We start from the raw sequence: 14,862 nt of genomic DNA, 5'->3' as shown, positions 1-14,862 counted from the left end.
GTTTTCTTGGAGAAGAGCGCAATCGGTCATTGATTAAAAACATTGAAGGCGACGCGCTGCATCTCAATTTTAGCTTTGGCTGCGCATGTATTTTTCTTCTTGCATGGGGACTTGTCGTTTGATGGGTGCCAGTAGCCATTGGCATCAAACATTGTATACCCCAATATTTGATTGACAAAATCTATCAACATAAACACATCAGACAGGGAATTGCATGCTGCTTGAAACAAACGGAAATGTTCATGGAAACCACGTGATAAGCACGTGAGAAAGAACGTGACTCTCCAGTGCATTCAAACAGCGCCGCCCCTCCAATCGCCAGGGATAATCCACGCGGACTTCCAATGCAACCTCGACACCTCAACAACACACCCAATCTCTTCTCTGTCACAGAACAGTTGGTCATTCGTCCGCCTAGTAAGTAGATATAACTCACTACCACAGATCAGAACGTTCATATCACATCCACATTGATTTAGAACACTCGCAACTCAGAGAAGAGTCTCGCCTGTGTAACAAACAAGTAATGAGCGTCATCGATAAGTCGCGTTGTAGGTAGTCCACGCGGACACCGAAAAGGCAGCGCCCCGTGCACGTTCGACCATGTTTCTCGATTCAAGAATAATGGACAAACCGTGCAAATATCGAACGTAGCAGATGGACGACTTACCCAAAGCAGATCGGACCAATGAGCACCCCACCGCGACGGTCTGGCGTACACTCTCAGCGTCCGCAAGCGCGGGGTTAACCTCCTGCGTACGGTGACCAGGTGAGACAACAGCAATGCGAGCAAAGATCAAGGTAAGAGACGTACCATGATGTCAAGCGCGACTAGTAATCCAGTCTCGTGAATCGCCTCACAGATGTAGTGCCCTTCACGGAAGGTGAGCCCGCCGCGCACCTGCGAGATTTTGGTTAGTTCTGCTCATTGGCTTGGCATTTGATTTGGCTTGGAATTAATTTGTTTAGGAATACATGGTCTGCCTGCCGTGGGCTTGGACATCCCTGCCGCGGATCAAAGCGTCTGTGTTTCCAAGACGTCCCAATGAAAGGGGACGTGGGCACTACAAAGCGTCGCACCAGTCTTCATACGTTTCCTTAGGTGTGGCACGTTTTCTAAGCGCCCCTCCAGGGCCAGGATACGTGGAGAATGATGGGCATTTTCGTGCACATTCTTCGAAACACACCTCCAACAAAAAGGAATTCTGTCGGCGCGCACCAAGTCACCAAAAGTGCGCAGACCAGACTGACTTTCGCCACTCAAAAAGTACGTGCGAAGATAATGACTGGCGAAAATGCAAATTGAGATACTTACCGGTGTCCCCGTGCTCGGCGCAACGCTCGGGTCGAGCGCGTCGACATCAAAACTCAGGTGAATAGGACGGTCTCTTTGCGGGTTGACATAGTCGAGCGCCATTTCAACCACTTTGCCGATGCCATAGCTAGGTAAGGCACAGTCAGCATCAGTGCCCTTCTCTCTAACAAAACTCAAGCATACCGATCAACCTCGTGCATGCTAAACGCCTTGATGTTGTGTTGCTTCAAGATTTCCTTTTCGCCCTTGTCCACGTCCCGCAAGCCGATGTAAACGAGACGCTCAGCAGGGAGGTGAGAGACCCAGTCGAACTTCGCAAGGACGGAGTCTGGGGATGGAGCAGGGGGGTTGAGCTTGAGGAGAAAGGATAGGGGCATGCCGTGGATATTTCCACTGTCGGTAGAGTGGATCGTGTTTATATCTGCGTGGGCGTCTATCCAGATGACACATGCTTGGTCGTAGGCTCTGTGGATAGAATGTCAGGACACAGTGGAAGGAGATAGTCTCAACGGAGACGTCACCTCAGGGTGCCCGAGATTGTGCCCATGGCTAAGGAATGATCTCCGCCAAGGGTGACGGGTAGCTGCCCCATCTCTGCATGGGCTTGCACGGCAGATGCAACACTCTCGCAGACCTGTGCAACGAATAGGGGGCTTTTCATCTTCGCAATGGATGCGTTTAATGGGTCTACAGCAGCGTCATTGGCGGCATTAACTGGGGTGCCATTGGTTGGGGGAGAAATATCCTCAAATTGGTGGTGCCCATCAAAGACAACACGCCATCCGAGTTCTTCGACCTGTTGGATGAGCCCTGCCTGGACGAGGTGGATAGGACCTTTGTCTACGCCAAGTTTTGGCTGAGAGAAAGGTGAGCGGGTGAGTTATTTGAAAGACTGTTGAGAGTACTGACCTGACCACCACTATAATGGGGTGCCGAGATAAAATTACGGTCACGCGAGTACAGCCGGCATCGAAATGCTCACCTAAAGGGACATCCTAAGATCTGAGGGGGTGAGGAGTCAGTCCAGGTATGACGAAAAGATTTCTGATAGAACACACGTACAGCGACTGTCTTTGGGCTGGGCAAAAACTTGTTGGAGGGAGCTGACGACATTCTGAAGTGCAAGCAGTAGCTGGAAAGTCAAAGCGTCAGCAGTCAAAGCGGGCAAGGTGAGTGTATGGGACTGGTGTATTAAACGTTGTCGATACTGATTATATGGAGGTGAAACAAGGAAGAAGACCGTATGGGGACGTGATCACAAGGCTAGCTACTCGATAGCGAGATCCGACGCCTGGCGCCGTGGCGGTATTTTCCGGGTTGGCGTTGTTCATTGTCGACGTGGTAGTCAAACGTGAGGTATGAGAACTAACATTTGAGACTAACGAACAGTGTGATTGCTGGATTAACGCTACACGCTCTGCGTCGTACCTCTAAGGTTTCACAGTGTTAATGCACCTTGTTACGACGCGACCAACGATGGACTCGAAGTGTGGGTCGGAGATTGAATCCCATCGCGTGTAGCATGTAAAATTAAACTGGGTGAACGACCAGGGCCTAGCTGGAGGACGATGAGAGTGACTCGCGCAATCGTCCTGTCGCAAGGTGGGAGCTCTGGATAAATAGCAGGCGAAATCAATGTTGGTCCCTGGATCCTCCCTGGCTGTGCAACTGACATTGACAGGGAACGTTGACCCTACTGCCCCTCCAGCAGCCCAGCTGTGGGTTTATCAGTTATTATTGGAGCTAGCACAGGATATTGATGTAAAATCATGATCTTTCTGCGATGGCATTGATATTGGCATGCCAGCAGAACCCATTTATGGCTGTGGTTGAGGAGCTGTGGATTGTATAAATACATTTAACCTGGACCTTCGTTGAACAACCATTCCATTGGCTCTCCCCTTATAAGCTGCCCTCTGCCCTTCCAACCACGCCAGCTCATCAGCCATGTCCAGACCCTCAACAAGACCCAATAGTGCCTACCCTTCACGTAGCGGCACTCCATCCTTAAGAGACGTCGTAAGTTAGATCATTATCATTATCCCTTTCCTTTCCTATCTCATCCATGCACGTTCACCTTCATCTCCCACATCTCCCTTCTTCGAAATCTATCTCTCACCAGGTCCATGGCGTCATGAAAATCTTCCATCACGAGAAAGAATCAGAGGCTCATCAGGTATATATCTCCAAAAACTTTATATCATCATCATCTAACCCTTTGCCAAGATATTCCGTCAACAAGTCGGTCATCAGCCCAAGGGTTGTCTTCCTGAGACCATCAATCCTGTATGTTGTTCGCCTTCCCAAACATCACGTGACTTGACGCGTCAATAGGATGAAGAAACAGTCCCTGGTATCGAACACCCTGGCAGTACTGGCGTTATTTACTGTTCAGATCGCGCCATAGCGAATGGTTTCAACTATGCTAATTCACACGAATGGGCAAACTTGGGCCAGGGTGCTCCAGAGGTAGGCCCTATCCCGAATGCCCCGCCCCGCCCAGAGAGCATTCCCATGCCTGTTGATTCTTTGGAGTATGCCCCAACAACCGGTGTTAAAGGTCAATCTTTCACGATCCGTGGGCGGCTCAGCGCTTAACTCATTGTACAACCAGCTCTTCGTGAAGCAGTAGCGAACCTCTACAACGACAATTACCGCAAAGGCAAAGCAAGTCAGTATACATACGAAAATGTCTGCATCGTGCCCGGTGGACGTGCGGGGCTCTCCCGTGTCGCGGCTGTCATCGGGGACGTTTATTGCGTACGAGTTACCCCTGGCTTCCCTGCCTGTTAATAAAACTCTGCGCATACAGTCATACCAGGTTCCAGACTATACCGCCTACGATCAAGTTCTAAGTGCATTCAAGCGACTCGTTCCTGTTCCTACTGCGTGCGTATTTCTATCCTGCCTTGCCGATATAAAACCGACCCAATCCTTGCTTTAATCTAGATTGGATCCCAAGGTACCCCGTTCCCCATAAAACGTGTATCACAAATTGCTGAACGGACTCCGTTCCATAGAATAAATACCGCCTTGATATCGAACAAACCAAGGTTTGTCCCCAACGACACTTGAATAAACAACCTGGTTGATCTCGTGAACAGAAAGATATCCGCACTCAAGGCCTCGCCGTCGTCATTGCTTCGAACCCGAGGAATCCCACAGGACAAGTTATCGCGTGCGTGTTCCCCTATATTTATCTGCTTCTTAGCTGACACTCGTTGATTAAAGTGGCAAAGAGCTGAAAGAACTCGTTTCGCTCAGCCGTGAGAATACGACGATCATTCTTGATGAGGTACGTTCCCTTTACCCGCCTCTCACCCAATGCTACCGTCACTCTCGCTGACGCTTAAAATTCCACAGTTCTACTCGTGGTACATCTACCCCGACAGCGAGAAAGACATCGGAAAGAGTATTTCCTCTGCCGAATATGTCGAGGATGTAAATAGTGATTCTGTAGTTATCATTGACGGGTTGACCAAGGTGCGTTTCTTGACATACCTTCACTATGCTTTCTCCCTTGATCTCAATATATATACTATGATAGAACTGGCGCCTCCCGGGCTGGCGCATCTGCTGGGTCATGGGACCTAAGAACCTCATCACCGCACTCTCGCAATCGGGTTCTTTCCTTGATGGGGGTGCAAATCATCCGTGAGTGCCGTCTTGTTCCGTCACTCCCCTGCATTCGTTGAACCCTTGTGTAGCATGCAGCTTGCAGCTATTCCGCTCCTTGAGCCGGGGCGTGTTAAGATAGAGAAGGTAGGTCGATCTTTGATAGAAAAAGGCACGGGCTGACGTGATACAGATGGCCCTTCAAAGACACTTTAAAACCAAGCGGGACCACGTGCTGAAGCGCTTGCATGCGCTCCATCTCGACGTGGACGTTCCTCCGCAAGCAACGTTTTACATCTGGTTGAACTTGGAGAAGTTGCCTTCTCCGCTAAACAATGGTTTGGTGAGTGGTTGTTATTCATGGTCCTCACCTTCCCTGTCTTTGGACCATCACCTGGAAACCAAGAAAGGAAGGAACGGAAAGAACGAACGTTAACTCTTCTCTCTATGTCAGACATTCTTTGAAGAGCTCCTGAAAGAGCAAACGATTGTGATCCCGGGCATCTTCTTCGATATCAACCCGGCGCACCGCAGGAATCTGTTCAACAGCCCGTGTCATCACTATGTGCGATTGTCGTTTGGACCTCCTATTGAGGATTTAGATAAGGGTGAGTTCGCTGTTTCTTTGATGTCACACTTGGATTCTTCTGTTCTCGCATCTCCGTGCGCCTGAGAGGGCGTTGGCGTGCTTGTTACATGTGTCCTTCTGTATGCTGTGTTATCAGATACTGACATCAGTATGACACGCAGGTATCGACGCCATCGGTCGGGTGATTGCTGCTGCGAGACAGGGGGGCACGAGGAAGATGGGACACAGTTATAAGAAGAGCTTAGAGAGCAACTCTGGGGTCAACATCTGAACGCGATAGATTGTTCCCTCTCTCCCCTTGGTGGTCGTACGTCGCTGGTTTTGAGATGACTGAGAATCGCATGGCAAAAAGAATGGACAGTATATTTAATTATGAAACACGTCGATTTGTTTGCATCATCGTCAGTAGGCTAGCTCAGTATGTAGAATCATCCACCAATCATTCACTGTTTAGACTTGTACAGATGTGTAGGGACAGGTCAGAAAATGATATGTATTATATATGGGCTTAGAAACTTGAGTGAATGTAGAAACGGTTGAGTACGAGGTCGAGGTGATGAAGGTGCCATCATTTACAACAGGCAGTAGCTCAGACAGGGTGGTATACACAAAGCCATCGAATTGCAAGAGACCAGCACCGTTGATGATAGTATCGGCGGTCGAGGCACTGTGCACGCTGAGTAGGGTTGCAGCACAGCCAAGGCTCGACGCGAACATTTTGTTTTAATTACAAGTGCCAAGTGTGATATCATCTTGCCTCTTTGATTGAGTTGTCTCCTGTATTGCAATTTGCACTCCAGCGGGCCTCGATCTCGTTTCTTTTCAATGCAGTTTTCACGAACGAGCACACCCCGATGCTCGGCATGCCATAAAACTGCCGGACTCGCAATAGGTAGGCATCGATTGCATGAAGGTTATGAGAGAGCGAGGAGGAATTCCACTGCTAACACGCGTGTTGAAGGGATACGAACAGGGACAAGACAATCTGCTATGGCTATGATCCATCTGTGTAAATGGTCTATTTCAGTACTCACCTATATTGTATCGATTTAAATTTCGCCAGTCCTCTTCGGTATTCATGGGATGCTGGTCCAATGCTGGTCCGATCAGAAAACAATAAAACAATACCGTAATGTGTGATGAATGACTTCGATTGGTGACCAGGGTAGCATGAAACACAAGATGTCATAATCACGGTTTCCAGTACCCTACAGGCGTAATCGCAGTGAACGCTGACAAGTGAAGATCACATCGACGGATCAAAAGACGCGAACGCAGCCTTGAATGCCTTTACATCTGCTTTATCCTCCTCCTCGGGAAGCATACATGCCTTCCAGTCCACCCTATCAGGAATGCCAAGTATGTCGGTTACGACTTGCCTGTGAAATACCGAAATACCATCAGCGGTTGCAAAAATACAAGAGCGTCATCCATAGAACGAAACAACAACAGAAATAAGCAAGGGAAACGGAGACGAGGACAAGGAACACGTGGGTCCAACTCCGTTCCCGTGGCTAAAAAAAAGAGCGAAGACAAAGAGGACAAGGAAACCACCACAGCCAACTCACCTGCCAAACTGCACCCCAAAGGGTGCGTGTTCCTCAATCAGATGGACCAATGTCCTCCCATCAGGCAGGTCAACTCTGAAATAACTCCTACCCCTCCTCGTATCCGGTAGCCCTGCACCCTGACAATCTTCCAATGTGCCATCGAAATCAATTCCTTGAGACCTAAACGCCTGCTCCACCTTCCCCGCGAGCGAAGTAGGGACAGGGACAGCTTGTACATGCGCGTGTCCTCCTTTTGCGCTCAGACGTCCGACTTCGAAGAATACGGCACTTGCGTTGTGGGCGGCATAGAGAGCACGGAGAGCAGACTTGTATCTGTGAAGTAGTTGTCAGGTTCCAGAGTCTGTAGAAACGGCAAGAGAAAAAGAAAGATTGAACACATACTTATCTGTCTCCTCCAGAATTGGAGGTGCGATGTCAGTAGGGATAGTGTTATACGTTGGGTGGTGTGAGATGGGTACGATGAGGACGTGGCCTCCACCTGGGACAGTACCAATACTACTGTTATTCCTGGCTGCGTTGGATTGCGTAGGAATAATTTGACCCTTTGGAAGCGTCACGTAACATTCACTTCCGATGGAGACGATGAGATGTTTTCTGCGCGAGCGGGAATTAACGGGAAGCAGCAAGGTAAGGGAAGAGAACGTACGCGAGGTTGGGATTGGAGAGGCAGAACCAGCATTCATCGGCTGTAGGCCATAAGTACCACAAGTAACACTTCAAACAATAAGGAATGCTCACGTCCAATCTCCTTGTGGTCTCTCTTCCCCCTCCCCCTCCCCCCGTCCCTCTCCCCACCACGCTGCCCTGCATTAGCAACCGGGCAATCCTCAATGTAATGTCCCTCGCTCCCACATGCACGACACACATACCCAGGGCGTGGTTTTCGCCCACCAGTGTCACCCACAGCGTGGCGTGTAGGACAGTCACGTACGAGATGTCCGGGTGTATTACATATGCGGCACACGTATCCTTCAGGAGGTTTCTGGCGTTCCGGGCAAGTGGAGATGAAGTGCTGTTTGTAGGAGGTTAGCGCGGGTCATGGTCAAGGTCGGATAGAGGAACCTCGGTAGAGTCACACCTCCGGCATTTGTACCCTGGCGGCGGCTTGCCTTCCTCACCTGGCGGTGCGTCTGCTTTGATTAGATGAAGTGCGCAGAATAAGGTTCAGTACGTACCTGTTCGTGGACGTTTGCCGGGCTGTGGAACGTTTCCCCATATGAAATTCTCTCCTACTTCGAACGTTTCAAGTGTCCGTTTTAGGGCGCGGGGAGCTAACTCGGTGAAAGGGTTTTTGGTGGCGTTTGTGGGGCGGGCTGGAGCGGGATTTGAGGGAGAAGGTGGGGCGATGGAAAATGCGTAAAACCACTGTTGAGAACATAGTGTGATTTATTTCTGTAATTTGATGCCATGATGGAAGTTCCAACGTACCCTGGGCTTCTTACCACCCGTAGCTTCAGCACCAAATGCACCAAGGCTTACAAACCTCGAAACCCTTCCTGCTTCATCATCCCATACGAAGGGTTCTCGCTCCCAAAACTGCGGCGGCCGGCCACCCAACGCAGCAAAATGATATCTGGGCTTTACCTTCCTAATTACCTCATCCAGGGGTGTAGCGCCTACAGATGAGAGTTCTTGAGAAGGTAAAGGTGCTGAGGAGTGTTGTGTGATGCATGCAGGCCATTCGTTTGTAATGAGGATGTCGATAAGCTGCGAGGAAGAAGAGGCGTTGAGGATGGAGGTAAGGGAATTGTAAGTTTGATCCTTGGATTGAGATTTTGAGGATGATTTAACGAGAGTGTTGGAGAGAAGGCGCTCGACGGTGTGGGTGGAGAAGAAGGGGGATGCGAACCCCTAGAATATGACGGTTAGCGTTTCCCTTGAAATCATTCGCACAAGAACGCACAGGAGGAGCTTCAGCGGTGGTGTAGATGCCTGAATTGTAGATGCCACCTAGACAAGCTATCCGAAGTCCGTGAGCGGTCGTCATAATCCCAGATTTATCTGGCAACTCGGTCAATCTCATACCACCAATAAAACCGTGATGTAGGATGGAACCCACTCAGCAAAAATACATCCTTGCACAGCTCTCCACTAGTCTTGGCGTATTTTTCTATCACAGAATCAGGTAGAGGGTTCTCTCCTTGCATGATGTAACATTTCAAAGGGACTGAGAATGAAGAAGTTCAGTCAAAGTAAAGCACTTATGACAGGTGCTCCTGCCTTCAATATCGCCGTTCAAAAGTTGCTCGGTTTCATCTGTTCCATCCCCTGAAGCTCCTGGCTCTTTCAAGGGGCCGAAAAAGTCACCGATGCAGAGTACACAGTCAAATTTGCCATGCTTCGCATCGATGGCTTTGATTTTCACAAAAAGGTCACGTATGGACCCTACGGCGGAGCCTACCGTGAGTCTGTAGAAGCGAACTCGGTCATTGGTTTTATAGGTGGTTCATAGGGACTAAAAGCCTACATTTTCACGGGTGAAGTACTTGACGCTGTTGGTGCAGTGGAGGACGCCATGAAACTCTCCGTAGCACGTGACCGTCCTTGCAGTCGCAACAAAAAGGGAATTACCACATGGACCGTGACCACCACTGCTTGCCCCTTTGTCGTGTCATTCACCGCGAAAGAGCTCTGTGACCAGTTTACATATGCTGAAACAAAAACAATGGTACTAATTCCGAATCGCCACCTTACTTGCTCATCGAACTTTCCATACTTTTCATCCCCCGGGGCGCGCGCTAAACCAGTGTAACCTAACCCTAATGGTACCGAGACACCGAGAGAATACGTTTTCATCCCTGACCACCCAGAAAGCTAACTGGGCGGGCGGGTGGTTTCTAACCAACACATTTGCTTGTTTTTTTCCATCCAGTGTCCCTCATCTGAGGCTGTGATGATCCTCCGCCAAATCACACTACTGTGCATGTTTCGGGGGTGTTGTTTTTCTCTTCTATCGTCCGGCACAGCCTAAACAAACCCTCTGCTCGGTTGCGCGGCGGCCGCGCTGCGCGGTTTGGCATAGCGCAAGGTACGTGATCAACTCTTTTTTTTGGTCTGATCGCATGTCATTTCGAGGAAGGCAGGGGTCAGGTGAAACTATGTACCACCATCACACCGGGACAGGACAAGGCAAGATGTGCCTATGAGTGTGAGTTAGGGATACCACGACGAGGACGCACGTCCCTGTGCTTCCGATGGGAGTGTTCAGTTGTCCCATGATCTTGGGGTCATTTAGGCCCATCAAAATCTTCCAACGTGCGGCTCCTTGTTTCCTGGTTACTTAATGTCTTCAATTCCCAGAGAGTCGGATATATTGATGTCGTCACTTGCGGTGATTATAGTTAGCATGCATGACATGACACAATCTAGACTACCACCTTCCGCAAGGCACTTAGCGTAAGTTTATGGGTTGTTCACTATTAACTTCCTTAGTTCCGTCACTCTTTTTATTGAACTCATCGACAGGCTACAGCTCAAAATAAATTTTTGACAAAGAACTCTAAAGATATATCTGATTTTGCTAGGACAACCTTGTGGCGGTTGAGCCGCCGCAATTAAGGGCCCATCTGTCAAAGGAGTCTGGGACTCGATGAGCTTACAGTTGCGAGGCACCTCTTGACAGCATGTAAGTCCCGCCAACAGGTTTGTTGACTGTCTCAGTCTGACGCCGTCCAGTAGCATAAATATGGCTTTTGAAGATGCGTGGTACAGGGCAAGTTCTGGCTGCAGGTCCTTCGCTACAATCATTTACGGGACTGTTTCACGAGATGAAAGGGATTGGGTTATGCGCGCGGTCTAGATCTGTGCCCCGCATACGGTTTAAATCTAGGACACTGTCGGATTAGAAGAAGGTCAAGGCAATCGGGTTGACTGTTTGCATGTGCAATTCACGTTTTGGGAACAAAGACCCTGGGTAAACGAGGCCTGACGCGCGCTTCAAGTGAAGTTGCCTATTCTGTTCGGCACGCTTGGCATTGTTCCATACGGAAGTAAATCTCATCTTCCTATATGCCCGCCGCGTCTATATATTTTCTTGTTGTACCTTTGCCAACTTGTCGTTCTTTACCACCTTGCGTGCTCATAGTGCCTAGCGTGTCTTTCGCACCCTGTCGTCTGGCAGGCACGATCATAAGCCTGGATTCTCTATTTAATCCAGCAGTTTGTTGAAGTGCAATTCCCTTACAAGCAGTAGTGTCGGGGGATCTCTACGTCTGGATCATTTGATTCTTAGGTTAGAATCATGGTCGCGTTTTCAATTATCTCCATCCTTTCGTCACTGCTGCTCGCGTCACTGTCGTATGCATCCCCTGTTTCGCGGCAGTTCTCGAACTCGCGACTATCCCTTCCGTCGCTAGATCCCCAAAGTTGGTTTTGCCGTCTCGTCCACGCGACACCGGTTCACAAGCTTTGCCTACGGGAAAGGTCGACTGCGATATCCGTGAAAACTCGCCTTGGCGTCGCGCAGGGTGTAGTTGACGTCTCGGGTGTTAACAGGTTTTCTGTGAAGTATGCTTCTGCAGAACGATGGTCCCCATCCTCTGTGGTGACTGCATGGGCACTCCCGTACGTCAATCACATCACGCCTGATATATTTACTTCTGATCACATACACTGCACCAACAGCAATGGTTCTACAAATGTCTCATCGTTGCCGCTTATGTGCCCGCAGCCCTTCGTGGATAACTCCACGTACACCGAGGATTGCATGTCGATGATTCTCTATATTCCCACCACATTACACGCCGACAGTGATGTACCCACTTTGATGTGGTATGTATAACGATCATTCTTCGGCGATGGTGACCGTCATATAATTTCGCAGGGTTCATGGAGGTTCGTTTATGGTCGGATCCGCCACAAATCCTGGTCTAGATGGATCTGCACTGGCGCTTGCCACTGATTCGATCGTTGCGGTTATTCAGTACCGCCTGGGAGCTGTGAGTGCTTCCAAGTACTGCAAGCAATCCATGTCAGCTCAAATGTTGTTCCTTAAAGCTTGGCTTCGTTGCTCCCAACAATCAGACCAACCTTGGTCTAGGAGATGCTGTGAACGCACTCAAATTTTTGACGACTGTGCTTCCTAGCTTCGGTGGCGACCCGAGTAAGATCACTATAGCCGGCCAAAGCAGTGGTGCGAATATGATTCGTGCCCTTCTTGCTGTGCCTTCTGCACAGTCACTATTTCAATCTGCAATTTTGCAGTCTGACCCTATGGTAAGTGGCGTGCCAAGCTGTCGCTGGAAGGGATGCGAGACTCATTGCTGTGTCAGGACTACGGCTTCCTGTCATCATCTGACCAGGTCCAACTTCAGCAGTACTTCGTGTCAAATCTCGGTTGTACTGCAACCGACTCAGCGTGCCTAAATGCTTTAACCGCGGATACCATCGTCAATGGTGCCGGTCTTTGGCAGTTCAACAGCTCTGTATACGTCGTCCCAGCCGCGACTCAATCGGAGCCAATGCGTGTTGTGAATGACGGTACCTTCATCACCTCGACGTTGGATTCGACTTCGCCATTCCCCAGCGTTTCCAAGCCTATCTTACTTTCTAATGTTGTTGACGAGGGAGGCTATACGATCTACGGCTCATTCCCTGATCCCATACCTGAAGCTGAGTATGTTGCTATTGTCAACGCCTCGTTCGGCGAGACACGCTACGAGGCTCTCATGGGCTCGCAAAGCTACGCCGTCGGGACTGCTCAAAATGGTGACTACCGCCCTCAGCTCCAAGTGCTCGCCACGGACTCGGTCTGGCGATGTGCGACATGGACGTTCGCGCGAAACTGGGTCTCTAATGGTGGTACTGCGTACGTAGGATTGTACTCCGTAGGCGCTAGCTACCCCGGCAACTCCGCTGTCCCTTTCTGTACCGAACCGGGCGTTGTTTGTCATCAGGACGATATCGAGATAGTTGTAAGTCAAATACTTGCTGTGTTCCATTCTTCACAACTCATGTTTTGTACTAGTTCGGCACCGCTCTTATCCCTAACTTTGCTCAGTCCGCGCTGATTACCGAAATGCAAGCCCGTTACAAGTCATTCTTGTATAGCGGGAACCCAAACCCCGATGATTCATCATACACCGATTGGCAGGCGGCCGGGACTTCAGACGTCAATGCCATACTGCTTGGCAGCACTGGCGATGCTCCTATTGGCGCTTGCACCCCATCTTTCTGGGGTCAAAGCGTCGCGTACGATTACCAAGTATTCAATATCTAGACGCCCGTGTAAAATTTCATGGTCTGATGTTGTCTCCCGGATAGTGGATCCATCTTGTTACCCTCATCTCCGCGTTTAATGCTCTTCATGAATCTCCTGGTTCATAGGGAATTTCGGGTCCTGTTATTGTTTATTCTTCTTTAATGTCCAGATTGATTGTTTTGCATTTGCTTTACATGTCATACTTTGTAGCCTACTCCGTGTTCTCTCCGCTAAATGCCACTGTAGCCCAAATTACTTTCTTCTCTAAATACACCAATCGCGTTGTCCTCTGTATGAGGAAATATGAATAAAGTGTGTTGGAACTGACTGACTGCGAGTAGATGGTATACGTGAGGGTATGTTCTTAAAGTTTAGGTATATGAGCTTCGACCGGGCATTGAGTGAACAAGTCGAAGTTGCGTTCCAAATTCATCTGAGAGAATGGCTATACGAGCAATTAGACCAACACTAGCCCATCAAAATACAAGGAATATGATGCCGTACCGCGCCTTTCCGCTTCACCACCATGCGGTGATGGCGGCCCTTTGGACCACCTCTCAATTCATCGCCCTCGTATACGAATGCTTCATCTACTCCGTCGTTAACACGGAACGACTTTGGATTGATCACCATTCGCCCGAATGCAGCCCTGGACAACATGAGAACTGCATTTCTCTGGCTCTCGGTACTGGTCGATCCACTAAGGATTGGGCGAAGCGTTTCCAGTATATAGTACTGCGGTGGGAAAAGGCTAATTTTCCCAGTTCTAAACTCATCTAGAGCCGACTCTGGCCGCAAAAATCGCGTTCGGATGACTTCTTGTCCCCCATCAGGAGTCGGAAGGTGTTCTTCTCTGCCGGAAGACAATCCATCCGATGTAGAATCCTTGAGGAACGCGACAAAAAACTCCGTGCGGAATCGTCTGCTCGGGCGTCAGGTAAAATTAATGGACCAGGGACCAGGAAGCTTGTTTACCTAGCTACCGTCGGTGGTGTCACCCATGTAGTGAACGGCAACAGAGCGTCTACGTCGGCTCTTAGGTTGTTGTTTGTGAGAAATGTCGAAAATGACGTTTGTCCTCCATGAACAGCTTCTCTAGCCTGAGTAAAGTCGACATCGAGTAATGTGCTCGGAGTATCCGACAAAGCTAGCAGCAATCCCGCTTCTTCAAAGGTTTCTCTGATAGCAGTCAATCCTAGGGACGTATCCTGCTTGGCATCAAAATTTCCGCCAGGAAAAACCTCCAATGCCAGATGCCTTTGAACAGAGACTGCAAAAGAGTGGTTCTACTCACGTGTAAGCCAGCGAATGACGTTGCCTGTGGGTTGCGCTGGACAAGTAGTATTTCGTTGCGGCTGTTGACCAGAACGAGACTTGCTGAAAGACGAGGTTCTGCAGGCTTTGGACTTTCAGTATCTGTCATCTTGATTGACTCGGAGGAGAGAGCTGAGAAATTTCTCAGCGAGAGCGATATGTGACTGTGTGTTCTGATTCTGAATCACATGTCCATAATCAATGTGAACCACATCAAACCGCAGGGATGAGCTCACAGCAGCTGATGACTAGGCGGTCT

The 14,862-nt window shown here is 49.4% G+C and overlaps 5 protein-coding genes across 5 annotated transcripts; 2 read left to right on the top strand and 3 right to left on the bottom strand.

Annotated features, from left to right (window-relative positions):
• Window positions 1-361: 361 nt before the first annotated feature.
• On the bottom strand, window positions 362-2,565 carry DEU56DRAFT_765106 (Ureohydrolase). Its single transcript, XM_041350969.1, has 9 exons — window positions 2,378-2,565; window positions 2,298-2,317; window positions 2,225-2,234; window positions 1,837-2,171; window positions 1,499-1,780; window positions 1,316-1,442; window positions 815-901; window positions 437-752; window positions 362-384 (listed from the first exon to the last, which is right to left on the bottom strand). Exons 1-8 carry the CDS (start codon window positions 2,426-2,428, stop codon window positions 534-536), a joined length of 1,131 nt encoding a protein of 376 aa, XP_041215977.1. The 5' UTR covers window positions 2,429-2,565; the 3' UTR covers window positions 362-384; window positions 437-533.
• Window positions 2,566-3,126: 561 nt separating this feature from the next.
• On the top strand, window positions 3,127-6,034 carry DEU56DRAFT_24304 (pyridoxal phosphate-dependent transferase). Its single transcript, XM_041345268.1, has 16 exons — window positions 3,127-3,334; window positions 3,438-3,491; window positions 3,542-3,601; window positions 3,650-3,875; window positions 3,930-4,075; window positions 4,128-4,204; window positions 4,265-4,277; window positions 4,336-4,368; window positions 4,420-4,493; window positions 4,547-4,610; window positions 4,679-4,798; window positions 4,863-4,969; window positions 5,023-5,077; window positions 5,124-5,273; window positions 5,385-5,538; window positions 5,681-6,034. Exons 1-16 carry the CDS (start codon window positions 3,263-3,265, stop codon window positions 5,788-5,790), a joined length of 1,515 nt encoding a protein of 504 aa, XP_041215976.1. The 5' UTR covers window positions 3,127-3,262; the 3' UTR covers window positions 5,791-6,034.
• Window positions 6,035-6,550: 516 nt separating this feature from the next.
• Window positions 6,551-9,626, bottom strand: DEU56DRAFT_875668 (CwfJ C-terminus 1-domain-containing protein-like protein). Its single transcript, XM_041355999.1, has 12 exons — window positions 9,558-9,626; window positions 9,311-9,498; window positions 9,150-9,257; window positions 8,994-9,091; window positions 8,519-8,941; window positions 8,266-8,455; window positions 8,153-8,220; window positions 7,829-8,102; window positions 7,737-7,776; window positions 7,472-7,684; window positions 7,088-7,402; window positions 6,551-6,898 (listed from the first exon to the last, which is right to left on the bottom strand). The coding sequence occupies exons 1-12, from the start codon at window positions 9,605-9,607 to the stop codon at window positions 6,766-6,768; spliced, it is 2,100 nt and encodes a 699-aa protein (XP_041215975.1). The 5' UTR covers window positions 9,608-9,626; the 3' UTR covers window positions 6,551-6,765.
• A 1,584-nt stretch (window positions 9,627-11,210) lies between these two features.
• Window positions 11,211-13,776, top strand: DEU56DRAFT_24045 (Alpha/Beta hydrolase protein). Its single transcript, XM_041345245.1, has 6 exons — window positions 11,211-11,653; window positions 11,714-11,860; window positions 11,913-12,027; window positions 12,086-12,304; window positions 12,361-13,002; window positions 13,056-13,776. Exons 1-6 carry the CDS (start codon window positions 11,331-11,333, stop codon window positions 13,305-13,307), a joined length of 1,698 nt encoding a protein of 565 aa, XP_041215974.1. The 5' UTR covers window positions 11,211-11,330; the 3' UTR covers window positions 13,308-13,776.
• Window positions 13,654-14,712, bottom strand: DEU56DRAFT_722121 (NUDIX domain-containing protein; the record flags this gene model as incomplete). The annotated part of the gene is made up of 4 exons (XM_041347718.1): window positions 13,654-13,734; window positions 13,794-14,214; window positions 14,265-14,530; window positions 14,584-14,712. The coding sequence occupies 4 exons, from the start codon at window positions 14,710-14,712 to the stop codon at window positions 13,654-13,656; spliced, it is 897 nt and encodes a 298-aa protein (XP_041215973.1).
• Between the last annotated feature and the right edge of the window lie 150 nt (window positions 14,713-14,862).

The sequence above is a fragment of the Suillus clintonianus genome (genome assembly GCF_016758775.1).
Source record: "Suillus clintonianus strain FC179 chromosome Unknown DEU56scaffold_1, whole genome shotgun sequence".
Classification (NCBI taxonomy): domain Eukaryota; kingdom Fungi; phylum Basidiomycota; class Agaricomycetes; order Boletales; family Suillaceae; genus Suillus; species Suillus clintonianus.
This window is presented reverse-complemented; position numbering and strand designations above follow the sequence as displayed.